This window comes from Malania oleifera, chromosome 3, assembly GCF_029873635.1.
Source record: "Malania oleifera isolate guangnan ecotype guangnan chromosome 3, ASM2987363v1, whole genome shotgun sequence".
Taxonomy (NCBI): domain Eukaryota; kingdom Viridiplantae; phylum Streptophyta; class Magnoliopsida; order Santalales; family Ximeniaceae; genus Malania; species Malania oleifera.
In genome coordinates this window covers 72,626,726-72,653,334 of record NC_080419.1, presented here as the reverse complement: position 1 = coordinate 72,653,334, position 26,609 = coordinate 72,626,726, and the positions used below count along the sequence as shown (strand labels likewise).

At 37.8% G+C, this 26,609-nt stretch overlaps 3 protein-coding genes across 5 annotated transcripts; 1 reads left to right on the top strand and 2 right to left on the bottom strand.

The window, feature by feature from the left end:
- Window positions 1-3,086: 3,086 nt before the first annotated feature.
- LOC131150738 (profilin-2) lies at window positions 3,087-21,622 on the top strand. Of its 2 annotated transcripts, XM_058101660.1 has the most exons (4): window positions 3,176-3,484; window positions 19,865-20,002; window positions 21,188-21,330; window positions 21,425-21,622. In XM_058101660.1, exons 1-3 carry the CDS (start codon window positions 3,362-3,364, stop codon window positions 21,320-21,322), a joined length of 396 nt encoding a protein of 131 aa, XP_057957643.1. In that variant the 5' UTR covers window positions 3,176-3,361; the 3' UTR covers window positions 21,323-21,330; window positions 21,425-21,622. The 2 variants fall into 2 exon arrangements, with proteins under 2 accessions (XP_057957642.1, XP_057957643.1); XM_058101659.1 differs by having other exon boundaries at window positions 3,087-3,484; window positions 21,188-21,622.
- LOC131150736 (uncharacterized) lies at window positions 11,262-14,746 on the bottom strand. Its single transcript, XM_058101656.1, has 5 exons — window positions 13,779-14,746; window positions 13,001-13,680; window positions 12,762-12,898; window positions 12,568-12,643; window positions 11,262-12,450 (listed from the first exon to the last, which is right to left on the bottom strand). Exons 1-5 carry the CDS (start codon window positions 14,702-14,704, stop codon window positions 11,345-11,347), a joined length of 2,925 nt encoding a protein of 974 aa, XP_057957639.1. The 5' UTR covers window positions 14,705-14,746; the 3' UTR covers window positions 11,262-11,344.
- Window positions 21,186-26,609, bottom strand: LOC131150737 (putative pentatricopeptide repeat-containing protein At3g08820). Of its 2 annotated transcripts, none has more exons than XM_058101657.1 (2): window positions 24,290-26,609; window positions 21,186-23,956 (listed from the first exon to the last, which is right to left on the bottom strand). In XM_058101657.1, the coding sequence occupies exon 1, from the start codon at window positions 26,387-26,389 to the stop codon at window positions 24,503-24,505; it is 1,887 nt and encodes a 628-aa protein (XP_057957640.1). In that variant the 5' UTR covers window positions 26,390-26,609; the 3' UTR covers window positions 21,186-23,956; window positions 24,290-24,502. The 2 variants fall into 2 exon arrangements, with proteins under 2 accessions (XP_057957640.1, XP_057957641.1); XM_058101658.1 differs by having other exon boundaries at window positions 24,312-26,609.

Below are 26,609 nucleotides of genomic sequence, written 5' to 3'. Positions count from 1 at the left end.
TTGAAATACTGAATTGTTTGAGAAATACTGAAATTGTTGTGAAAAATACTGAAAATGCTTGTGAAAATACTGAAACTATTTATAAAATGCAGGAGTTTGAACTAACAGCCAGTGGCTAGGTATTGTTTGATTGGCCAAGGGTTAGGATTATAATTTGATAGCCGAGGGCCGAGTTTTAATTGATGGCTATATACCGGATTGTATTCTTGGCGGGGGGCCGGGTTTTTGAAATAATAAGAAATATATGTGAAATGAAGTTTTAAATGATATTTTCTGTTATCTAAATTGCATGATATGTTTTAGGAACCCTGGGGACTAGTGTAGTGTGAGCACGGTATCGTTGTTAGAGATTTGTTATGTGGCCATGTGCGCCCACACCTGTGCTGAGAGGTGTAGGGTGGTCTTGTCCGATTTGCCTACGTGAGGAGAATGCACCCTTGGGTGAGAGCAATCGGACCAGCAGTTGGAACTGCGTGTACACGTAGAGTATGTTAGCGGAGAGTATAGATAACTACTGTCTGGGTGGATCCCCCAGGACATTAGTCCATCCTTTGGGCCGCACAACCCGTGCCATGGGGATGTAAATGGCGTGTTTGTCACAGGAAGTTTGTTATATGCATATCTATTAATTTATGTATGTACGTTAATTAATAAGATAACTTCGAGGGCTTACTGAGAAAAGTGAGTGTCCTGGTAGCAGTTATGGTACTAGAGCAGAGGGAAACTACTTGTATAGGCGGGTAATCTTACCTATTCTTGGCTAATTGTGTGAGTGTAAAATAAGAATGTTTTCATAAATGTGATTATCTACTTAGTGAACTTGTTATTTTCTGTACACTAAATGCATGCTGGCCACACATTGACATTAACTTAGTCTTTCCCTTACTGAACTGTGCCTCACCCCTACTTTACAAACTATCTTTTTAGGAAAATTTGAGAAACGTTCTTAACAGGCTATAGGGGCTGAGACGGTAGTTTAGTTTTTTTTTTATATGTGGTGAGTGTAGTTTGAATTGGTTTTTGTATAAGTATAGTACGTTGGTTTGTATTAAGGATTGTGAAACTTTTTGTATATAAAGGTAGTATAGAACTCTGGTAATGAATTTTTGGAGATTGTATTATCTTTTAATTCTGCTGCATTTTATATGATAAATTTTGTATTAGGTACACAGACGTCACTAAAGTAGCACCTTGGGCCCCACGTGGCGGGTTGGGGTTGTCACACAAGCTCCAACAATACTCAAGAATGTAAAGTGAGTTTCTTGATTACTGAAGCCTTGGCACTTGAAACAATGAAATCTTTTTTGGGACATAAACAATGATTTGCACGCTAATTCGTTACACATTCATATAATTATGAAATTAAATAAAAATTCTAATATTAAAAAAATTTCAATACAAACCATATGACTTCAAAATTTAAGCTAATTTTAATAATCACATAATAAAAATTTCACATTCATCATTTGTAGCTTCAAATAAACATAAGATTAAATACAATTCTAACCTCAACTATTTACACATTACAAATTAAACATTCAAATAATTGGGAAATTTAGTAAAAACACTCACATAAATACTTCTCATTCAGACCTTCTTACATCAAAATTAAAACTAAATTTAATATGCATACAAATGGATAATAAAATTTACATAAAATGAAAATTTTCATATGCATTCAAAAATTTAATATGCATTCATAATTTATATAAGCAAAATTTAATATGCATTCATAATTTATATAAGCAAAATTCAACATGCATTCATCATTTATACATGAAAAATCAAACATGCCTGAATTTTGGAGTTCCACGATGATACTTCAAATCACTAAATTGACTTCAATACAAGTCAATTCAAGTTACAAAATATTAATTTCTACTTTAAACTAATCAAAATTGTTCAGAATTTCAACTCAAATTTCATAGTACAAGAAGTTAGGATATTCAATAATGATGAATGTGAGAGAACATATCTCATTTTCTTGTTTCTTATATAATATTTCCCCAACATTCGCTTGTACTTTGTAGGTAGAACGTTCGGATTGTACAATCTGAACCACAATAGTCACTTGCAAAATCCCATCGCCGGCAAAGTTGACTTCGCGTCACCTCCCTCTCCACTCACGACTCTCCTCTTTGAACGCAGATAGAGAGGAAGGAAAATGATGAAATTTTACTTAGCAAAATATATTGGTTCATCAAGTGTTTTTCACCTAAAAATGCTACTTGGTATAACATCTTTTAATGGTCTCGTGTTGTCCGTGCTTTAATGTTCAGATTAAAAAATGTTGGATGGTCTAGCGTCACTTGTTTAAAAAACGCTAGACGGACCAGCATTTTTTTGAATACATCAATTTGGAAAATAAAGTTTCATCCGAATTATTTTTAATTAATTTTAGTTAAAATAATATTAAATTTGGAAAAAAAACTCAAAACAACTTTCATGTTTCATTTTAGCTTTTCAAAAAATTATAAAAAGTTAGTCAAAATTTTTTATTTTACAATATCTATATGAAATAAATAAACAACAATATATAGTTTTGATACTATTTGCTTGTTGAAATAATTTTATTTTTTATTTTTTTAAAGAATTACAAAAGTGTCACCTTATTTTTAATTTTCCAAATTTATATAGAAAAGTTAAAAAACATGTTTTCTTTATTTTTTCAGGTTTCTAACTCTAACTTGATGTATAGGAGCGTGAAATATGAATTTTAGACTTTATTTTGTATAAATCATATTTAGAGTTTCTCCTAAATCCAATATAAATCTAAATTCAAATTCCAAAATTAATAATTAAAAATAGTACTTTATATAAATATTTTAAAAATTAAAAAACAAACTGTATTTTTTATGATTATTTTAAAATATAAAAATAATAAATGAAAATTTATTTTGCACTATAAAATAAACTCTTTATTTTTTTATATTTTAAATACAAAATTTTAAAATATGTTAAAATTTTTATAACTCTTAAAAAAATAATAAAAAAAAGGAAAATATCTTTTCACAACTAAACGGGCCTAGTGTGTTTTGCCTTTTTAAAAAATATTGTCTTTAATTTCTAATGACATGTTAAAAGAAGAAGGATTGGGGTTTATCTTGTGGGGTCCACAGACGAACGCCCATCCTTCTCATCAACGGTGGAGAATGCAACTGTGATCTATGATCTCCGCTGGGTCACAGCCAACCGCGACCACACTGTTAGGCTTATTTTCTACGCGACCTCCCCACCTATATTGCCCTGTTGTCTGAAGGCTCAGAACTTCATCGATAAGCTACTCTGCTCCCTTCTTCGCTCTTCACAGAACCCGTTTCACAAAACAGAGGAGCACAGCTCTCAGCGAAATCAAGCAAACATGTCGTGGCAAGCATACGTAGATGAGCACCTCTTGTGCGACATGGAAGGCAATCATCTCTCTGCCGCCGCTATCATCGGCCATGACGGCACTGTTTGGGCCCAGAGCGCTACCTTCCCTCCGGTTCAATCCCCTTCTTCTCTAGTCGTAATTTGATATGTTTTATATTTTTCCTTATGGGTTTGTGAATTATGCTTGATCTGACTGTTATCTGTGCTTTTGTAAGTTATATTGTTGTTGTCGGCATCGTCGGCTTCGTCGGCGTCGTTTTCTTTTTTTTGGGGTGAAATTGATCATGAGTTTGTGTGATCGGACATGGGTTTTGGCCCTTTTGTCCATTTTGAACTTTCCTCAGGTTAACCTGCTCAATCTCGTCGTCTTTTCTAGCATTTTGGATATAATACATGGTCTCTTGTTGGTGGGTTTTGTGAATTATATCTGATCTAGTTGTACCCTTCAGCTGCCTTTTTTCTTGTTCTTTTTTATGAGTTGGTTATGGAGTTTCCATATAATCAGATCATAGAGTTTTAGTATTTTTAGCATTGGAACCTTTTCGAATGGTTGCTTCAGGAATTCTTTAATTCACTCATCTTATGTTTGGGAGCATGCAATTCGGGCTTTGGATTTGGATTTGTGTGGATTTGGACAAAACATAGTATAATGCCCCCAAATCTATACAAGTCCAAATCCCAGTTCCTACGTAATTTCGAATTTGAATTTGTGCGTTGGTTTGTGCGTTAACTTAATTATATCTCGTTTGAATTGAAGGGGAACACTTGTTTTTAGAAGTCCATGGCAATTTTACTCAAGTGTGTTTTTGGGAACTTGATATTATTTTGGAATTTGGTCATATTAGAGATTTTAGTTTGCTCTATGCGCATGAGTGTGCATGGTGTCTGATATCTGAAATTTATGCTGGGGCTGGTGACTTATGTAAGTTAAAAAAGTCCTATATTGCATGTTTAGTTTATGTAGTGGTGGACACATAAGTTTCATTCTCTGGGGGCAAGATCTATGTGTATACCTCTGAATCAACACAATTAAATGGTGGATAAACAAGCCAAACAAAAAATATCACAAAAGTAAATGCCAAGATTTATGTGGTTTGGTGTCACGGTCCACATTGAATGTATACTAGGGAAATCGTGAGCTTATAAGGAGGGTTTGGGCTCTAATTAAGTGAGACGCCTTTTATAAGACAAATCCGTGAGGCCAGTGGGCCAAAGCAGACAATACCTTGTTGGAGTTAAGACCCAATACTACTACATTTGGTTTTGAAAGTTTATGCCCAAGGGTGAGGGCACTGAGGGGGCAGGGAATTTTCCACTGTCAGCCAAATGAAGCTTCAGCAAAGAATTGAAGTCACACAACGCACGTGCATGTGAAAAAAAAAATGCATTAACTCTTTGAAGTAATGATAATACGTTTTTGCATGCCCTTTTCACATGTAAAACCACTAAAAATTGTTTTTAATATAATTTTATGAAAAAAAAAAAAAAACTTCCTAGTATTAGTGAGAGAAGTTGGAAAACAGGTGTATTTGGTTTACGTAATTGGTGATGGGATTGCAAGTGGCATCTTGGACTTGGAACCTTAATTTCAAATCTTGTGATCTCAATATAGCCGATAAATTGTACTTACTACTCAGTAAACACCATCATCTCAACTGCCTCCAGCTGCAAACATAGCTATCATGGTTTTAGAGAGTGCACCATTTTTGCCATCCTTAATTTCTAGTTGCCATCTGCACCACTCCACATCTATCACTAGAGAAGGACTAACATCCGGGGGGTCATGTACCCCTGTCCAATAAAATGGTGCCACCTAAGCAGTGTGACCACAGCTGATACATGGTGCCATTTTATTGGATAGGGCACATGCACCCGGGGCACTTAAGTTTTCCCCAAATCATCTAGATTGCACTATGACCTGTCGTAGGGTGTAGAATATCCTATCATGGATATAATCCTCCCATCATTGTCATTATTGTTAATGACACATCTCTCAGTTGCTGTCACCTCTGGCAAGTCAGCGGTGGCAACACTACCTCTAGTAAAAATGTTTTTTCCATCACTAAAACTGCCACACAAAGTTAACATAATTCATCAAACCAAGGGAGTCCTGCCCTCCCAATTTGTGCAGATTTTTAGCAAATTTTCAGAAAATTTAAAAATTATTATTCTAGAGCATGAATTATGTTTGCAGGGAACATGAACTATTGTCATAGAAAGTGTGAATTTGTATTTATATTGAGCGTGAATTGTATTGATTATCAAATTATTGCAAAACATCATCATTTTATGCACACAAAATGATGTCATTCATTATCTTTTCTAGAAAATAACATTATGCTGCATAAATGGGGGTGTGAAATCATTAGTAAGTCTACCAATTGATAAGAAATAATTTTCCATGCCTAAGAATTCTAAAAATAATTATTTCTGAATTCTAGCTGGAAAAATCAAAAGATTGATTAAAATGAGAGAAATACGTACAATTTAAAAATAAAAACTGGACAAAATTTTCTGAAAATTGAGAGGGTTCTAGAAAACAGTCGAGAGGGCATGTTGACTACCCTTTTGTGATTTAGAAAGGCAAAACCCATGCTAGCACTTGGAAAACATTAGAGCACTACGACTCATTAAAGCACGGAAAGGAAAGAATGAAAAAAGGATGCCAAACTAGCGACATTAATTAGTCAATTGAAACTTATAATTGCAAAATTGGAATTTTAAAGGGATAAGTAAAAATTGCAAAGAATGTTTAAACAATTAGGGCCGCATAATGAATTGCAATTGGAAATTTGGTTCCCCCCCCACCCCCCCTCTCCAAGTATTCAATTGTATAGAGAAAAATATATGTCAATATCATTTTTAATTTATTAAGTTTTGAAGAAAATTTAATATCAGGTAATGGAAGGTCCCACCTCCCCCTCTTTTCTTTAATATTGTTTTTCTATAATTAGGGTAAGGTAAATTATTTGTTGTGGAATTAGTTAATAATCTAATTAATTGTCAAGAAGAATATATTTTGTCATTTTCTTTTGACATAGCTTATATAAAGTGTCTTGATGGAAAAAAGAATTATGATTGCAATCTATTTTGATTATGCGAAGTTATATTTGAATGAACAAACAAGTCATTGAGAGCCATTGTTCTTTTTTAGGATAAAGGATGGCTCAATGATAAGGGCTCATCTTACCTTGCATTTTAGCAACACTCGAACCTCACTATACCCCACCCCTGTGATCTATGAAAAAAAAAAAACAAAGGGACTTCAATACTTATATTTTAAATTTTTGTGCTTGATTTAATATAGACTTTAGTTGATATGTTTCTTTATGTAATTCTGCATTAAAAATATTTATTGTATTAAATGAATTTAAATATTACTAAAAAGAAATTTTTTATTTGTGTTGCAACCCTTGGGCTCTTCGATTGAGTTTTCCCTTTTTTTTTTCTTATAAAAAAAGTAATATTATTAAATTAGATGAAGTAGGTGTTGTCAGTAATAAATTTTAGAACTAGACAATTCATGTTCTCGCTTCTGATGGAGAAGCGAGAAATTAGTTTCCTAGCCTACTATAAAAAAAAAAAACAAGTTGCCTAGCCAAATTGCTGCCTCTCAAAAACTCGTTAACACCATGGTACTAATCAAATCAACTAATCCTCAAGCTCTTGCTCCATGCCCAAAAAATCAGCTGCTATAGCGAGAACTTTATAGAACTTTTTTCCCCCTTAATTGAGTGTCATCAGAGCTACCACCATATCATTAACTGTGAATGCAATTGTGATCGTACACAAGATCAATTCATGCTTGTTGGTTTTTTTGTCCGACTTGAACACGCGCAGCAGAAGCACACAATCAATCGCGAATCACTCAACACTCACTAATGCAAACACTCAATGATGAAATATACTAAAGAAGCAATCAAACAATAATGAGAACAAGTAAAACACAACTAGAATGCATAAGATATACGTGGTTCGACAATAGGGTTCATGGGAGCAGCACTTCGGTTTCCACTTTGAACAATGTCAAAGCTTACATCTTTGGGTTACAATAGTGTTTAAGTATGAATCCAATGCCTATAGAAGAGTTCTAGTAAAGCTAAACTACATCTATAGTGATCCCTTAGAGGAAAATCCTCCAGGTAAGCCTAATCTACATAGCCTTTGAATTCAAAATATGTGATGTGCGCCGACTGAAACAGTCGATTGTTTAGGGCAAACAATCAACTGTTTGGTGCTAAGAAAATAACCTCCTGCGTACTGCTTGAAACCGTCGACAATTTGGCCCAATCAGTCGACGGGTTTCCCTCAGTATTGTAGACTCCTCTCATGCAATTGTCCCTCGCTTCATGTAGCTTTCTACGGTACATGTGATCCGCTCCGAATATGAACCACATCTCCAACAATCTCCACCTTGGCGAATATTTACCACATTGGAAATCTAAAAGCACAATTGCTGCTCCTCTCGGGCCTATAGATTGGGACTGTATCCCCACTAGCACTTGGAGATGTTGATCAACTCCAAGCGATGCTTGAACTTGTCCGTCGTGACCGGTTTTGTCAGCATATCCGCCGCATTATCAGATGTATGGACCTTGTGAAGGAGAAGTTCCCTTGAAGAAATCAGTTCCCTGACCCTGTGATACCACATATCAATGTGTTTCGTCCTCGCATGGTACACTTAATTCTTTGTCAAGTAAATGGTACTATGACTATCACACTGCAGCCGAACTCCACTTTGTTGGACACCCAGCTCTCTTGACCAACCTCGTAAGCCACAATGCTTCCTTGGCAGCCTCAGCCACTGCCATGTACTCTAACTCAGTAATAGACAACACCACAAGTGACTGTACCATAGACCTCCAACAAATGGGTCCTCACAAGGGTAAATACGTATTCCGTGGTAGATTTCTTGTCATCTAGGTCTCCTGCGTAGTCAGTATCCACGTACCCCACCACTGTTGAATCACTCTGTTGTGCTCTGAACTCTATGTCATATCCAATCGTATCCCTCAAACACCTGAGAATCTACTTCACAGCATCCCAGTGTGGTCAACCTGGATTTGAGAAGAACTTGCTCACAACGCTGACAACATGAGCCAGGTCCTACCTCGTACACACCATGACATACATCAAACACCCCACTACGCTAGCATAGGGGACCCTCGATATATCCCGAACTTCATCGTCTGTACTTTGTCATTGAGTGGTAGACAGCCTGAAATGACTTGCCAAAGGCGTGCTCACCGGTTTAGCATTGGTCATGCTAAACCTCGCCAACACTTTCTCCACATAGTCGGCCTGAAATAACCATAGTCTCCTTGCAGCTCTGTCCCTGCGAATCTCCATGCCAAGTATTCTTTTGGATGCACCCAAGTCTTTCATGTCGAACTCTTTTCCCAACATAATCTTCAACCGATTTACCTCGGTTATGTCTTTAGCAGCAATCAGCAGATCGTCTACGTATAGCAGCATAAAAATGAGAGACCCGTCCACAAATTCCCTCACATAGATGCAGCAATCGTACTAACACCTTTTGTAGCTAATCTGGTTCATATGGGCGTCAAACCTCTTGTACCACTGCCTTGGAGAAGTCTAGTGACTTGTTCAATTTGTAGACTAAATGCTCCTGTCCAGGTTGGCTAAACCTTTTTGGCTGTGTCATTTAAATTAGCTCCTCTAGGTCATCATGAAGCAATGCCGTCTTTACGTCCATCTGCTTCAGATGCAGATCATGCTGCACCACTAGCCCCAACACTACCCTGATGAAAGTGTGCCTGACCACAGGGGAGAAGATTTCATCATAATCTATTCCCTTCCTTTCCAAGTATCCCTTCGCTACCAAGCGAGCCTTGTACTTCTCTCTTTTCTTTTCTTAAACTGTTTCATTTTTCCTGTGTACCCACTTGCATCTAAGTGCCCACTTCCCAGATGGAAGCTTCACCAAGTTTCACGTATGTTTCTCATGCAATGACTCTATCTCCTCCTCCATAGCGCCTATCCAGTTACTTTTCTCCTGACTATGCATCGCCACCTAATAAGTAGTAGGATCCCCATTGCTGGTGATAAGCGCATAAGACACTAGATCATCAAAACCATATCTTGGGAGTGGTCTGACGATGCGTCTGGGTCTATCTACAACTATGCTCCGATGCGGCTGCTGGTAATTCGAGCTAAAACTCCCTGTGTCATCTCCACCTTGAGTTTCTAACTCCACCTGCACTGTTGGCTGATCTCCTAGGCTAGGACTCCTTGTACGTTTGCCCTGAGTCTCTAACTCCACCTGAATCAGACACTCATTGCTAATGCGATTTTCTGGTATCTATTTCTCTATTTCTTCCTGAGTATGCCGCAACATGGCTTTCTCATAAAAAATCACATCCCTACTGATCACCACCTTGTTTGCCACTAGATCCTACAGTTTGAACCCTTTCACACATTTCTGATATCTCAGAAAGATGCACTGTCTAGATTTCATATCAAGCTTAGATCTTTTTTCACCCAGAATGTGCGCATAGGTTGGACACCCAAATACTAAGTCTAGATTAGTCTACTTGTTCACCGGTCCACACCTCCTCAGCAACTTTCCCATTCTGTGATGCCCTAGGTGATCTGTATACTAAGAAACAGGCCATATTAACCACCTCAGTCAGAAATTCATGGCGAGTCCAGTCTGCAACCTAAGGCATCGAGCCCTTTTAGCTAGGGTCTGGTTCATCCTCTCCGCCACACCGTTTTGTTGCGGTGTCCGGCGCACGGTAAAATGCCTCCTTGTGCCTTGTTGTTCGCAGAACTCTCTAAATTCTGAATTTGTGTACTTAGTCCCATTGTCTGTCTTGAGGAATTGATCTTTCTCCCGGTCTGGTTCTCCACTTCAACTTTTCACACTTTGAATCTGGCAAATGTTTTCGACTTGTGACGCATGAAAATAACCCAGACCTTTCGTGAGTAATCGTCGATAAAACTCACGAAATACACATGTCCCCTTTGTCATGCCACTTGCACTGGTCCCCAAACATTAGAATAAATGTAGTCCAGCACTCCCTCCTTCTTGTGTGTGGCTGTCATGAATTGAACTTGGTTCTGCTTCCCAAGAACGCGGAACTTGCAGAACTCCAGCTTGCATGAGTTTACCCCCTTCAAAAGATTTATCTTGTGAAGTTCCTGCATCCCATGCTCTCCCATATGCCCTAGACGCATAAGCCACAGATGCTAGACTCAAACTCTACAGCTGCAGCTCCACCTACAACCGTGTTTCCCAGTAGTGTGTAAGTATTACCCGACACTCTCTTCCCCTTCGTCACAGTCAAAACTTCCTTGGTCACCTTCATTACCCCACCTTTGGACTTTTCATTACCCCACATTCGCACTACACCGTCTTACATCCTGATTCTGATATTCCCCATCCCGATCACTTTGCACGCAGCATCGTTCCCCATCAGAACGGAACCAGAATTTGACCAGTCTGTACCATGGTTCGAAATCGCGGTCGCGGGTAACGTCGCGAAACGGTCGCGGGTGTCGCGGGTCGCGGGAGACGCGGGTGTTACGTAACGGGAAGCGGGCGTAACGGTCGTGAATTTTTTTCACGCATGCACAACCATGCGAAAATTAAAAAATAAGCATGAAATCCATTAATACATGATTTTTAATGAATTTTGAAGGCTTTCATTCAACCTACAAATGCTTTTTAATAGGCATTATGATTTTTATATTAATTTTAGTGCGCTGTTTACAAAAAAAAGCATATTTTTTTATAGTTTACATTACTTTAATGAGTAAAAAGATGTAGAAATGTAAGAATCAATTAATTTAAGTCATAAAGTTACTAAAAATGAATCAATACTCAATAGACTTAATACTCAATATACACATTACACATACATGAATTTAAAAAGTGATTAATATCAAATATCAATAAATAATTGAAAATACATGAATACAATATTACAAATTTATAATATAACACATGTCACCACCAAAAAGAATGACGTGGAGGGTCTTCATAATTTGCATCTGTATCTTGAGATTGGGATGGGAAATTATCTCCCCATCCTTGTGGAAATACATAGTTGAATGAACCCAAGTTTGCATCATTTTGTTGTTGCTCTTGAAAATGTACTGGTGATGAAAATTCTCCTGAATAATGTCTATAAGTTGGGGCAGGGGCTGGCTCTGGGTAGTGTGTAGAAGAAGACTCACTAGATCCTGAGATTCCTAATCCACTGGGATAAAAATGTGAGTCACGAGATGCATAATGTGGATATGCTGGATGAGATCCAAATGATTGTGATGATGAACCATCTAAACCAAAGTCGCCAAAACTACGAACCACACCATATGAATTTTCAGTAGAATCGCTAGGGTCACCACGAGCACTCCTCCTTCTCCTGGGTTGTGAAGATTGGTTCCCTGGAGGAATACCCAAGTCATAATTTTCAGGTATGTCATGTAATCCATAAGGATCAGAAGGATATATATCCCTTCCAAATGATGTCCCCGTATCATATCCATAATTATATTCTACACCGCCGCCTCCACCACCACCACTGCCACCCCCCCCAACCCCAGCTCCAGCACCACTATTACCATCATCATCACTTGGTGGGCTCAAACCAAGATTGTCATCACTTTGTGTACGTTCAGGGCTTGAACCTGAATCATCATGCGCGTTTATTGGTGGTTGATCACCTCCTTCTGTAGTACCACCAACCTCTTCATTTAACCAATTTGAATTGTCCTGACCATCGAGTAGTGGTGTCTCTCTCTCCTCTAACCATTGACTTAAAGGATCATCTTCTTCGAAAATGTAGTCCAAATTGATAGGATTGAAACCCTCTTCAATTTCTCGTTGGCTTCTTCTCATTGTACGTCTTAACTTTAACCTCATGTTGTAATGTACGAAAACAAGTTTTTGTAGTCTCATATACTTTAATCTATTTCTTGTTTTCGTATGGATGAGGCTAAAGGTGCTCCAATTACGCTCACAGTTCGAAGCTGATGTGGTCTGGCTAAGAACTCTAATTGCTATTCTTTGGAGCTCAGGAGCACACAAGCCATAATGAATCCACCATTCAGCTGCATGAATAATTAAAAGAGTTTTATGTTAGTATAGCGTATTTCAAAAGTCAAATTTGAACACAAAGAGAGAAAATAGAGTAATTTTCCATTATTTAGCTATATAGCCATATTTACCAGGATTTGTTTGTTTCACTGCCCTTTGAGCCAACGGGGTTCCAAAAGTCTCCTGCCTATCTCGATATAGCAACAACTAAAAAATGATGATTGTGAAATATAATTAATTAATTAGATGTATTAATAATTATTCTTGAAAGTATTACAGAATACTAGAACAATTCATTATTCAATTTAATGGAACAAATACTTACTTGATTAATAGCCCGAATTTGAGTATCTATATCGGGTACCAACTTGGTTATCACTTTTTTAACTCCATCCATGACTTCTCTAGCAACTTCAGGAGAGGGTGGGGCACCATAAAGAAATTGTGGGTTCAAAAAATACCCTACAATTAAATTTAGAAACATATTAATCAATAGTTTTCTAATGCAACTATGCATAATTTAAAAGTTAAAATAATAAGAAATTGTATTTGATTTACACTTACCAGCAGCGTGCAAATCTTGGTGCAACTGAAAACTCCACCGGTTGTCAATAATTTTCCAATAGTCTTTGTAAAACCGGCAATCTTTTTGAATGGCCAACTTCGCCCTATCAATTGCCTCGTATATGAAGCCCATGGTTGGTTTTTCATCACCATCAACCAATTTAAGAACTTTCACCAAGGGTTCTTGCACTTTAATTATATCAGAGGCCTTTTGCCAAAACTCTTTGCCTAAGATAATTTTCTTTGAATCATATGCTGGGCCTGATTTTGCCATTCCAAACCTTGAGTTTTTCCAAGCATCAGATGTAAACATTTCCCTTAGTGCTTGTTTATGCCTGACAATAGTCTCCAAAGCAATGAAATTTGTGGCAAATCGAGTGATGGCAGGGCGAAGTAACTCTCTATTATTTGTGAATTTCTTCATGAAATTCACTGTCCATGTGTGGTTGTAAATAAATGAGGTTATTGTTCTTGCATCTTCTAAGACCTTCTTCACGTTACTTTTCTTACCAATATCTTCAAGAATAAGGTCTATGCAATGAGCTGCACATGCTGTCCAATAGAGATTGGGCCTCTTCTGCATTAATAATTTTCCTCCTGCCTTCATTGCAGCTTCATTATCAGTCACTACTTGGACAACATTCTCCTCTCCAATTTCTTCAACCACCTCATCCATTAATCTGAAATGAAATTATATATTCAATAATTACTACTATTTAATTAAAAACATGCAAGTCCATAATACTATTTGTATATACAATTAAAATTAGAAAATTACCTGAAATAATATTCAGCTGTTCTGCTTGGCACATCAGAGGCATCAACTGATTTATGAAACACGGTGCCTCTATCACAATAAACTAAAAAGTTTATAATGTGTTTTCTAGTTGGTCCTGACCAACCATCACACATAAGTGTTACACCTCTTTCCTTCCAAATTCCAGCAAAAGAAGCTATATAATTTTTCATTTCTTGATACTCTTGCTCCAAATAAATTTCAGATATCTCATAGGGTGATGGACCCTTCACCCCCTTTCCAACCTCTGCAGCAATATCAAGCATAGGCTGCATAAATGGAGAGTCAGCTACATTCGCTGGAATCCGATTATAAATTAGGAATTTTCCAACCGCTTTTCCTAATTTACTTCTTAAACCTTTCAGTAACTTTGTGTTGAGTTTTGGTTGTTTCGCACTCTTGCTTCTTTCTAAAATAGGATCCATTGCCTTTAGTCTAGCTTCAGGGGCATCAGGATTGATCCATTGTCGTCCACTACCTCCAACTTCTCGACCACTATAAGATCGAGCTCCTGCTCTATTGAAACCACTGGTAGCACCACTGCCAGAGCCACCTCCCTCTTCATAAATATTACCCCTTCCAGTTGTTCTTGCTCGAAATCTTTGTCTATCTTCCCATTGTTGTTGTGATCGCATGCTTTCTTGTCGAGCAAATCTCATACTTTCTTCTTCCAAGTCTTCTTCATCGCTCAAATTCTCAAAATCTCCTCTAATTTGGGCTTCTGCTTCTTCTTGCCTTTTTTGTTTATCTCTTTTCTTCTCAGCATACTGTTGTAGATGTTTCATCATTTGTTCTCTTACTTGTGTGGTCACATTTGAGCATCCAGCTACTTGACCCTTTTTATGTGCCAAGTGTTGTTTCAAGCGTGTAATGCCCCCTTTGATTATCTTCCCACATAATTTACACATAATAACATGTCTATTACCGTCTACCGCAGTACCAAAATGCCATCCAATATCTTCACTAGGTAAGTTTTCATTTCCTCTATCACGTGACTTATTTATAGACTTAATTTGAGATCTCTACACAAAATATAAAAAATACAAAGTTACAACTTACAACCTTCCCTACAATGACAGGAAGAATATAATTCGTAATTTCGTAAATTTTGCAAATACTAAGTACTTAATAGTTCCTAATTATTACAATACTTATTACGTACACAATCTATATATTTGATTAAATAATAAGTAATGTTTATTATTATTTTTTCTAAATAACAAAATTATAAAATATTAGATAATTTTTTTATCAATAAATATATTCCGTTATCTTACAAAGATATTTCATTATTCTTTTATAGCTTGATTTTTCTTTTCATTATAACCTTATAAGAAAATTAACAGGTGAAAACAGATTTTTACATCTCTAAATTTCATATACATCATAGGCATCCCAAATAAGATCCATACATTACCCAATTGACTATTTCATTTTTTTAAACATTTTCTCAGTATCACTGGATAAAATTAAAATTTTTCTACAATTCTATAGTAGTAATTAGTTATTTAACGATCAAATTTATTAATGTATTATCATTAGAATTAATTTTTTTTTTATTAAGTTGTTTATTGATGTCCTTTTATTGATAACTAAAAACATACATGGATTGTAAACCTTTATTTAACCTATTAATTTAAAGGTCCACAATAATGTTTTTAAAAACTTTAAAATCTTTAATAAACAGGGTCAACCTACTCAAGAAATGGCAGCTAGATACACATTGTAACATAAAATGGGTGACAGAGTTATTTTTAACATTATTTTTTTTCTTTTAATAATATGAAATATTATTTAATATTTTTTTTCAAGAGATAGGGAGTGAATAAGATATCTCTTTTATCAAAATGACCACTTTTCCACTTGACATAAATAGTTCATGAATTAGCCAATTGGGCCATGAATTATTTTATTTTCCTATAAGTTTGGCAACTTCCTAAGACTATTATTAATACATTGTGCATATTATTCCTTGGAATTCTTTAAGAATGTGAAAAAAGAGCTCAATTAAGCCTAGATAATATAAAATGCCATCACAAAAATGGGATGTCTTGTGTACATACATTATTTTATGCTTTGTTTAGATGGTGAATGCAGTATGGGAATTATTGATATTCAAATATATTATAAAAAACGACTGCTCATTTCTAATTGTATTATTGCAGTAAAATATATAATTATTGACGACCTTAATCAAATATTAATTATAATAATATTATATTGCTTGCTAGGTCATGAATTAATTTTCATAATTATCTTTTTCAAATATAATACACTTAAAATTATTTATAAATTAAGAAAATTTTATTTTACATAATTATTAATATTTCTAAATTTTTAACTCTATTTAATTACTTTTTTTTTTAATTTCAAATTTAACAAACCTATTCTTACAACAAATAATTTTACAAAAAATAAACAGAATGAAAGACTGAAAAGGGCCTTGTGGCCTGTGGTGCAATCAAAATATAATTTAAAAAACAAAAACATAATGAAAAAAGTGCTGTGGGTGTTAGAGTTTCTCATACGCTGAGGCTCTGTACACAAGATCAGAGTCAGACCGATGAGAGAGGAGGTATTTCGAGGGACTTCAGATGAGCCCGAACGATCGAGGAGGCGAAGCAAAAGCGCGAGCCGAGAATGACTACTCCATGCTCCGATCTTCCGAAATGACTGAACTCGAGAGGCTGGCTGGTGCAGAACTGCGACGTCTGGCGGAGGAAGGTGCCGACTGGATGACTGGCGTGGAGCTCTGCAAGACCTTTTTTTCACGTCGCCGGTGACTCGCCAATTTTGCTGGAACTGGGAAGTCTCTGGAACTGCATTAGTCTGCAATTCTGAGTAGTTGTCTGCTCGGTTAGCCTCGAGCCTTCTTATTGCCGAAGGCCCACAAATTTCTAAGGTCATTTTGACTTTCCTTTTTAGAGCCTTTAATGGCAAGGATGGGTGTGGGACTTTGTTTTGTATCTTTTGAAAGCACGTTTGCTGCCTTAGGCTTTTCCTTTAAGCACTGAATTATGCTACCGCTTACCTGTTTCGCGGTCGGCCCATAGTAACGGTCCGTTAAACGGACGTTACGACATGTACCGTTGCGTATTCCGGCTCGTTACGTGCCGTTCACGTTCGCCTTCCGTAACGGCCGTTACGGAGCCGTGGAAATTTTGTCCCGAACCGCGCTAACGCGGCCCGTATCGGTTTCGGGGCCCTCTGATTTTCCGTTACGTATCGGGTCCGTTACGCTAACGTAACGGCCGTTATTTAAAAAACCTTGGTCTTTACGTAGTAATCCATTCTTATTTTGGAGTCATATGATATGAACATTCAGAGGTACCAAAATTCCAAGAACCGCGAACTCATTCTATTTACCTGAGAAACGAGAGCATCTCATCCTCCCACGATCCTAATTTTCCCTTTGCACGAGCCCTTCATCATGTGATCCCCTTCGTTGCTTGGCCTTTCTTCCTTGGGTGTGGATCCTACAAGGCACTTGTGATATTCCTTCCAACTCCACCGTTTCCTTTTCCCCAAGTTAGAGCTCGTAATCGGGTTTTCGTATGTTCATAGACGTTGGTAGGTGAAATTTAGAGTAGCATTAATGTCCTTATCCCTCTTTCCGTAAGCATGGGTGACCCTCGTCGCCTGGCCTTCTTTTTTGGTGGAATTTCTAAACGCACTTGTGATAATATCCCCAACTCCAACGAACTACTACTTATCCATAAAGAAGTTTCCTTTCCCCAAGTTAGAGTCGCAATTAGGTTTTCGTTTGTCGGAGATGTCGGTAGGGAATTTAGTAGCATTAATGTCTTATCCTCTTCCTCGAACCTCACATTGACGCGCTTCAGATCGCTAATGATCTGATTGAAAGTGTTGATGTGCTGAGAAAGATCCAAACCCTCCGCCATCTTAAGCCCATAAAGCTTTTGCTTAAGATATAGCCTGTTCGTAAGCGACTTGGACATGTACTGACTTTCAAGCTTCAACCATATCACAGCTGGCGATTCTTCATCCATGATGTTGTACATAGCGTCATTAGCCAGACAATGTCAGATCGTGGAAGTCTCCTTTGCTTCATGCTCCTTCCAACTTGCCTAGTTCATGTCGTTCGACTTCTTTCTGTACAAAGCCTTCACCATCCCTTGTTGCACTAGAAGATCTTTCACTCTTTGTTGCGAAAGCCCGAAATTACCCGTTCTATCGAACTTGTTCACATCAAACTTCATCGAAGAGACCCCAGCTGTTGTAGAACCTGAAGCTCTGATACCACTTGTTGGTTTTTTTGTCCGACTTGAACACACGCAGCGGAAGCACACAATCAATCATGAATCACTCAACACTCACTAATGCAAACACTTAATGGTGAAATATACTAAAGAAGCAATCAAACAATAATAAGGACAAGAAAAACACAACTAGAACGCACAAGATATACGTGGTTCAGTAATAGCCGACATACACGGGAGCAGCACTTCGGTTTTCACTATGAACAATGTCAAAGCTTACATCTTTGGGTTACAATAGTGTTTAAGTATGAACCCAATGCCTATATAAGAGTTCTAGAACACCTAAACTATATCTATAGTGATCCCCGAAGGAAAATCCTCCAGATAAGCCCAATCTACAAGCCCTCGAATTCAAAATACGTGATGTGCGCCGACTGAAACAGTCAACTGTTTAGGGCAAACAGTCAACTGTTTGGTGCTGAAAAAATAACCTCCTGCGTACTGCCTGAAACCATAGACGATTTGGCCCAATCAGGCGACGGTTTGCCCTCAGTGCTGCAGACTCCTCTCATGCAATTGCCCCTCGCTTCATGTAGCTTTCTTTGGTACATGTGATCCGCTCCGAATATGAGTCACATTTCCAACAAAGCACAACCCTAAGAATAAATTTATCTTCTTGTAGCCCATTTCAAACTATTTGCTTGGTTCCAATAAAAAGAAAAGTGTGCTTAGTTTCCCAACCAAGCTCTACTCTGGGTTTTTTATTTTTTATTTGTAACTTTTCCCTGCTCAAGCTAGGTCAGGACAGGAGGTTAATACTGGCTTAATCTGTATCAATTTATTATAAATTAATGAACCACATATTATTAGTATGATATCTTTAGATGATCCCTTGGCATGGCTATATGTCATTGATACATATTGCGATAAAAATTACATAGCAAGAATCTTCTGTTATTTTCATTGAACAATTAATACATGTATAATGGAATAAATTTGTATGAGAAAGGAAACTTTATTGATGTTTTTCTTGAGTGTGGACACTTTTTAGGATATAATTGTAGTATTATAGGCCAAGTTGATCGGACATGGAGTTCTGATGTAGACACTGTACAGTGCATCAATTGCATTCATATAATGATATTTGTTATCTGTTTTGTCATTTATCTTTGCTCAAGATGAAGCACAAGTTGTAATGAAAATTCTGTATGATGCTGTTCATGATTGTAAAAATTATCATCTTGAATATTTTTTAAAAATTACTGAGGGTATGGTTTCATCATTCAAAATTAGTGGAGCTTTTTTGGTAGGATGGACTCTGGAGTGGTGCACAGATAGATTACTGCTTCTCTCTAATTTCTTGTCTAGATCATTTAGTGTTCAAATGTATGGTTCCAAACCTTGAAGGATGGTTTGAAAAGTTTCAACTTGCAACTTATCGTAACAGGATTCAAACATTGTTTTATTGTCATTCTAGCATGCTATCATTAACTTCTATTCTTGCAGTAATTATTTCCCAAAATGGGTGCTGCAATGTATTTATGGACATGCATCTGCTCAAGTATTTGTGTTTGTGCGAGTAAACATGAAATGAGTATCATCGCATATTGTGACTTTTATTTGGAACAACTCTAGAGAGGATTGTATGGCGAATTGTAATTCTTATTTTTTTTGGGTACTTTTTTTTTTTTTTTTTCTGGATCCTTATTTTAGGGCTTACCTATTTGGGATATAATCCGTCGACTTTTACGTAGTTGTAAAATGATTCTTTTAGTGCTGTCATATTTTTGTACTATCTTACTTTTCATTGAAAGTTTATTCATTGTTGCTATTTTTATGGTCCTGCAGTTAAAGACTGAAGAAATAACGGGGGTTATGACTGATTTTTCTGAACCGGGACATCTTGCACCAACTGGCTTATACCTTGGCAATACAAAGTACATGGTAATCCAAGGTGAACCAGGGGCGGTCATACGAGGAAAGAAGGTGATGACTTCGCAACCTGTTCTTTTTTACAACAATTTTTCATCCATATGTATGCTCATATAACTTCATACATCATATAGTGCTGCTTCGCTAATATTGAGTGGAACCAACCTAGTGTCTGGATACCTTGGATCGTTGAACCGTCACCACAGTTCATTCATTGGCAATGAAAAGAAGTAATTGTTGTTATTAATGATGTTTGTTCCATTTCCCCCTTGCTGTTGTGTAATTGATGGTTAGAAGAAGTGTTGATTTTGCAGATGACATGTAAGCTTAGTTTAATTCAACAAGGTCTTAAACATCTTATCTGGGGTTGGGTAAATTATTCCTTTTGTGCAATATTTACTGCTGTATCTAGTGTTATGCATAAAAGATATCCTCATTTCTGTGTTGTCCTCATCATTAATTCTGAGTTTCTGATTGCTCAAACATCTGCAATTATCTGTAGCCTCAATTCTTACCTTCTTTAGCTGTGTTTTGAATCATGAAAGTTTCGTTGCAATAAATTCTTAGCAAAGTATGTATTTTCAACTTCTTAACATAACTTTTGGGATGGTACTGTTTGCTGCAGTCTGGAATACTAAGCATAAATATCGTTGAAATTTATTTGTGAAATACTAAAGTTGTGTCAATATTGCCCATTGTCTTTCTTCCATTTCTAGTCAAAGAAATAAAATAGCTTACAAAGGGCTCTCTTTACTGTGAATTATCCACTCTAGTGCAGAATTGAATCAACAGATTAATGTGTTGTTGTAACGTATTAACATTACATTTGGTTTCCAAATGGAATTAGGTAGGAATAGACACTTACATGGTGAGATTTGGGGATACTTGATCCTTGGGTTTTTTCATATAATTTGTGATAATACAAACCTTTGCATCGTCTTGTCTTAAAACGCCACCTTTAAAACAGGTGAAAAAAAAAAAGAAGCTTTTTTATCTCTTGGCTATTCTATTCTCACTTCCATTTTGTGTATCAAACATAACCTAGTTGGGTACACAAGAATGAAATGGACGGAATTGGTTTTTGTATTTTTATTTATTTGAGATATAATATTTCATTTTATTCCACTCCCAATCCATTCTATTCTAACTTGCCAAATGAGTTTTCTAAGTATTATTGTGATGCCCTTCTGCTTCATGAGTTCCTCAATTCCTCATGATTTCATGTGACATCTTTTTCAGGGTTCTGGGGGTGTTACCATCAAGAAAACTAATCAGGCTTTGATCATTGGCATATATGAGGAGCCTCTCACTCCTGGTCAGTGCAACATGATTGTTGAAAGGCTTGGTGACTATCTCATTGACCAGGGTCTCTAGTTGGTTTGGTATGTCTGCCTTTTTCATTGTCTGGTTGGAAATTCTTCTTACTTTTATGGGAGCTTGCACCTACCTACCTACATGGAGTTGGAATTGTTGCAGTATAATTGTATTTGCATAGTTTGAAGTCATGGACAACTCCGCTTGAGAATGAAGTTGTTTGCTATGTGGAAACTGAAGACATATGGTTGCTTCCTTGTATGAAATATATGCCTTTGTATCTTGGCAGAAAGGGATTGTGTTGATCTTAGTAAAAGACATTTATCTATAATGGAGTGACATTGGTACTTTTTTGAATGATGACTACTTCTGTTAAATTTCCATGACATCGTTTATCTTTATTTTTTTTATCAAAAGGGTAAATGTATATTGATCAAAGGGATATGTACAGATAAAACTGACACATACACCGAGAAGGGATGCCAAAGCTCCCAAACACAACTAGGAAAGACCTAGAAAACAAATACAATCGAACTTGGGCATACCCAGGGAACAGCGCATACAATCAAAGTAGCAACAAAACTAGGGAAAACCTAGAAAGCAGGTACAAACAAAATTGGGCATACCCAGACCACAAAGAGAACGCAAGATCAAAAGAGCTCAAGGAGGCCTAGATCCCTTGTTCCATTTCTTTCTTGTCACATTTTGGAACTCCTTATCTTGTACCAAAGCACTCTCATAGGAAATGCCATTGACTGAAGGCCCAAGAGGGGCAGTTCCATTGTCGATGCATTTTCCAGTTTTAACCAAATCAGCATGGGAAGCGTTACCTATTCCCCTACATACTTCAGGTTCTCTCCCCCCTTGCATGGAAGAAGAAGCACCAATCTTAACTGCATCAATGGGCCCTGCAGTGTTACTCTGCTCAGCAATCTTGTCACTGGTCTTACAAGAATCCTGGCAACCAATGGCTCTTTAGTTGTATCAGGATCTTTCCTCTTTTTTCCTTTCCTCTGCTCAATTTCTTTCTTGTTTTTACAATTCACTTCTGCATGATCAAGCATATTACAGAATTTACATAATTTTGGCACATGTTCATAAGAAACCTCTTGGTTAAACAGAATTTACAGAATTCAGTCCTCCTCACTGAAGAACTTGAAGATGATATTTGCGGATGATAAGTATATAATTCAGTTAGCCGTATCAGAAAGGAAAACAAGTTTGGGTTGATCGGTTGCTCGGCTGCTTGCCTCACTGCTTTTGATTATCTTGGATCAATTTATGGGCAGATATGTAATTTTTTAAAGGAAACAAAAAACCGATTTCAAAATTCCAGTGGAGCATGTTTTCCTGGCTTTTTATATTTTATAATTATGGAGTTGGTACCAAACTGCCTATAGATACAAAATAAAGCTAGTTTGGCTGCTCATAATGCATGAACTCGGAAATTATGGAGCGAGGAAGCTAGCATTTCTTGAGCCACCACTAAAAGTCAAAAGCAAAGTCCCAAAGTACTGCAAAGATCTCTTTTTCGAAGTCTCAATCATATCCTTGTAGCTAAAACGCCTGGACAATATGATGGCCCTTGACTGAAAATATACATTTACGATTCTACCAGATGTTACCTTGATTGTGGTTTTCTTCTGAACCTTCACACCCTTCTATCTTTTCTTACCCATGATCAAATTCAATGGTCTTTATGGCTTGCATTTCCCGTTCCCTCAATCATTAAGCATTTTTGATGCTCAAGATGATTCAAGTTTTCACTACTTGCATTCCAATTCCATGAATAACTCTCACTTACCAAATTGAAGTACTGCATTATAAGTCATGCTCTTGCAATTGCTCCAATGCTGTCATTAATAAGCCAAATCAGATAGGCATATGATAAATCTGGTTAGTGAGAGCAGCACTTGTTTCTTTGGCAAGCCTCTTTCAAATTACTGTGGTGGGTACCGTGAACAGCCTATAACTTCTGAGACGAAAAATGGGTCTCAAAGAATGGGGAGCCCTGGAGTTGGTCTAATGCTGTCAGAAAGCTGCAGGCACAGGCACAGGCACAGGCACGGGCACGCAAGTGCCACAATGCGCAAACAAACACACAGTCTCTCTCACTCTCAGATCAATTCAATGCCTCAATACTAACAAACACCATTTGATGATCTTTGAGTAGCACGAGGAGACATGAGGACACACTGCTGGTCCCAATGGAATTGAGAAATAACCAGCTCCTCTACACAGCACCTCGGTTCTCAATCTATTTGCTATTTCACTTGCTACTTCTACTTTTTAAAAGGATATCTCTGCTTTTAAGATGATGAAAAGTGCTTATAGCCACTGTACAATTCCCTCCTCTCTAACAACAAAAAGCTTGCAATTTCTCACACGAGAACCTATGATCCCTCACTAATACTGTCAAGGGGCAAATGCAGCTGCCAACATGATGGAACTGTTAGTGGATAAAGGCCTACTGCTCTTTGATCTCTGTACTATCAGCCACAAGATCTGTTATTTGTAACTAGCTGGTATCATTTTCAATCCCAAAACTATAGTAAGTGGGGGCATCTTCTCAGACTGATTGTGCCACCTGCACCTCAAACACAACCTGTTGAAGTTGTGAACCATGTCCTCCACCTCTATCCAACTAAAGCAGTTCTCAATACTCTCCCGTAATTTTGAATTGCAACAGTCAACCTGTATATTGAATTATAGACATTAGCAAAGCAAAAACACCCTCAAGGTGTTTGGAGACAATTTAAATAATATATAGGAGAAGTTACTTAGATCATAAGAAAACCTTTTCCACAATAGAAGTCACTTAACCATTGATTTTAGTCTCTGTTTTTGGTAAGATCGTCAATACAATGCCCCCACCACTCAAAATTAAATTCTATTATTTTTTCAGGGAGGGGTGTGCGCCGAGGGATTTGTTCCCCCTGTGGCCCTGGGGGTCTAATCTTTTACACCAGGAAGTACAAATATGAAAAAAGAAAAATTTGAATAATTTGGAAGAACCATATAGCTGACCTGTGGTAGTCACTGCAAGTACCTTCAGAATTCGCTTACTACATGATGGAAAAGCTCCACATCAAAACAACTTATGCAGCATTATCTTATGCTCTAACAAAGGCAGGGAACAACAGAATCAAGAAACAATTGCCGACCCCATAGTATATATATACATCGGACTCCGGTCCGGTCCTCATTGCACCAATCATTTCACTATTTGCCCATCACTTTCTACCAGTAGTCATTGCAGGAACATTTACCACTTCTGAAATGATGAAAGCGGCTGCGATCCCGCACAATAATCTCTCGCTCAACTATTGTAGATATTATTTTTATTGCATCATGACAGTCATCACAAACACGCAGATTCTTAACAACACGAATTGTTGTTCCATCAGGAGTGGTTAGAATGCCAAATGCAATTGCTAACTTCTCACTGTGAGTTGATAAAGCATCCTCTTTCTCTTCCTCATCTATGCTATGCACTACAAGATCTGTATTTGGCTTGTATCCAGCTAGCTTCATTTTCAACCCTAGTTCTTTGATTTTAGAGTATATCTTATCAGACCAGGGGTGGGATCTGTCACCCATGAAGAACTCATAAACCGTGTTATCCACCTCTATCCAACTGCAGCCAGGAGTTCTCAATACCCCATCATCCTGCATTCTCAGCCTACACCTTGCTGCCTCATCCAATCTGCCCATTGAAGTATAGATTTTGGCAAGATAGACATAGCTTCCAGAGTGTTCAGAGTCGAGTTCAAGAATACGATGGACAACTCGTTCGCCTCTCCAAGTATCTTTGTAAATCTGGCAACCCCCAAGCAATGCACCCCATACTACAACATTAGGCTTCATAGGCATCGAGTTGATCAGGCTCTCTGCTTCATCAAGGCGGCCAGCACGGCTTAGAAGATCAACAACACAGCCATAGTGTTCAACTGCAGGTCTGATTCCATATTCCCTGTTCATTGTGTTAAAATAGTTGAGCCCTTTGTCAACCAAACCAGCATGAGTACAAGCTGTCAATAAGCCCATGAAAGTAACCTCATTTGGCTTCAATCCGCACTTAAGCATCTCAAAGAAGCAACCAAATGCTTCATTTGCATGCCCATGCATGGCCAACCCTGTAATAATAATACTCCATGAGATCACATCTCTCTCCTGCATCTTGTCAAAAATTCGCCTAGCCTCCAAAATGCATCCACACTTTGCATACATGTCTGCCAGTGCATTTCCCAAGAAAAGACTCAATTCCTTCCTATGCCGGCTAATAAATTTATCAATCCACTTCCCCAGATCAAGTGCCCCAAGATGTGCACAGGCGGAGAGTACACTAGTAAGAGTAACATCATTAGGCCCAGCAGCCCCCATTTGTTGCATTCGACGAAATAGTTCAATGGCTTCACTATACTTCTCATTCTGGGCATACCCTGCAATCATTGCATTCCAACAAACAACATTCCTCTCCGGCATCTCATCAAAAAGCTGCCGAGCATCCTCCAATCTGCCCAACTTCGCATACCCGCTGATCATAGTCGACCAGGAAACCAAAGTCTTGTCGACCAAACTATCAAACACCCGTCTAGCCTTATTAACGTGCCCACACAAACAAAGCCCGGAAACCAATGTGTTCCAAGAAACAACGTCTCTTTCCGGCATTTCATCAAATAGCTTCTGAGCAACCAAAAAAGAACCCACTTTAAAGTACATATCCACAAGCGAGTTCTGAACAAAAACATTCGATTCGAGGCCCAGTTTGGCGACAAGACCGTGGATTTTCTCGCCGTCGACTGCACTGGAAAGCCCAGAACAGGCTTTGAGGACAGAGGTGAAGGTGTACTCATCTGGGCCAGGCGCATCGGGCGATGACAACTGGGAGTTGAAATACTGGAGTGTATGGATCCAGTGATTGTTTTGGGCGAAGGCTCTGAGGATGGTGTTGTAGGTGAAGATGTTGGGGGTGGGGAGGGTGTCGAAGACGAGGGCGGCGTGGCGCAGGTTAGCGTGGGAGGCGCAGACGCCGATGAGCTTGACGGCGATGATGTTAGGGTGAATAACGGAGGTGGGGATGGGGAGGGTTATGAGTTGAGTTTGAATTTGGAGGAGGTGGGCCATGGCAAGCTGGTCGGAGCATTTGAGCAAGAGGTGTATCGCCTTCTTCTGGTGAAGAAGAGCCAGGTTGGGTTGTCAAATCCAAAACCAGAGGTGGGATGATGATGAGTTGAAGGAGAGATCCGAAGTCCCCGCCTGGCCGGCTCCATGGAATTGAACTCTTTGGTGAAGAAGATTAATACGACGCCGCTTTGATGTTATGATTACCATTATAAGAATAGGC

Excerpts from the sequence above, each read along its gene's own strand:
- LOC131150738 (XM_058101659.1), top strand. The coding sequence starts at position 3,362 with ATGTCGTGGCAAGCATACGTAGATGAGCACCTCTTGTGCGACATGGAA. Across the intron at positions 3,485-19,864 it reads AGAGCGCTACCTTCCCTCCG|TTAAAGACTGAAGAAATAAC; the intron begins GTTCAATCCCCT and ends ATGGTCCTGCAG. Across the intron at positions 20,003-21,187 it reads CGGTCATACGAGGAAAGAAG|GGTTCTGGGGGTGTTACCAT; the intron begins GTGATGACTTCG and ends CATCTTTTTCAG.
- LOC131150737 (XM_058101657.1), bottom strand. The coding sequence starts at position 26,389 with ATGGCCCACCTCCTCCAAATTCAAACTCAACTCATAACCCTCCCCATC.
- LOC131150736 (XM_058101656.1), bottom strand. The coding sequence starts at position 14,704 with ATGTGTAAATTATGTGGGAAGATAATCAAAGGGGGCATTACACGCTTG. Across the intron at positions 13,681-13,778 it reads ACAGCTGAATATTATTTCAG|ATTAATGGATGAGGTGGTTG; the intron begins GTAATTTTCTAA and ends ATTTCATTTCAG. Across the intron at positions 12,899-13,000 it reads CCAAGATTTGCACGCTGCTG|GGTATTTTTTGAACCCACAA; the intron begins GTAAGTGTAAAT and ends ATTTAATTGTAG.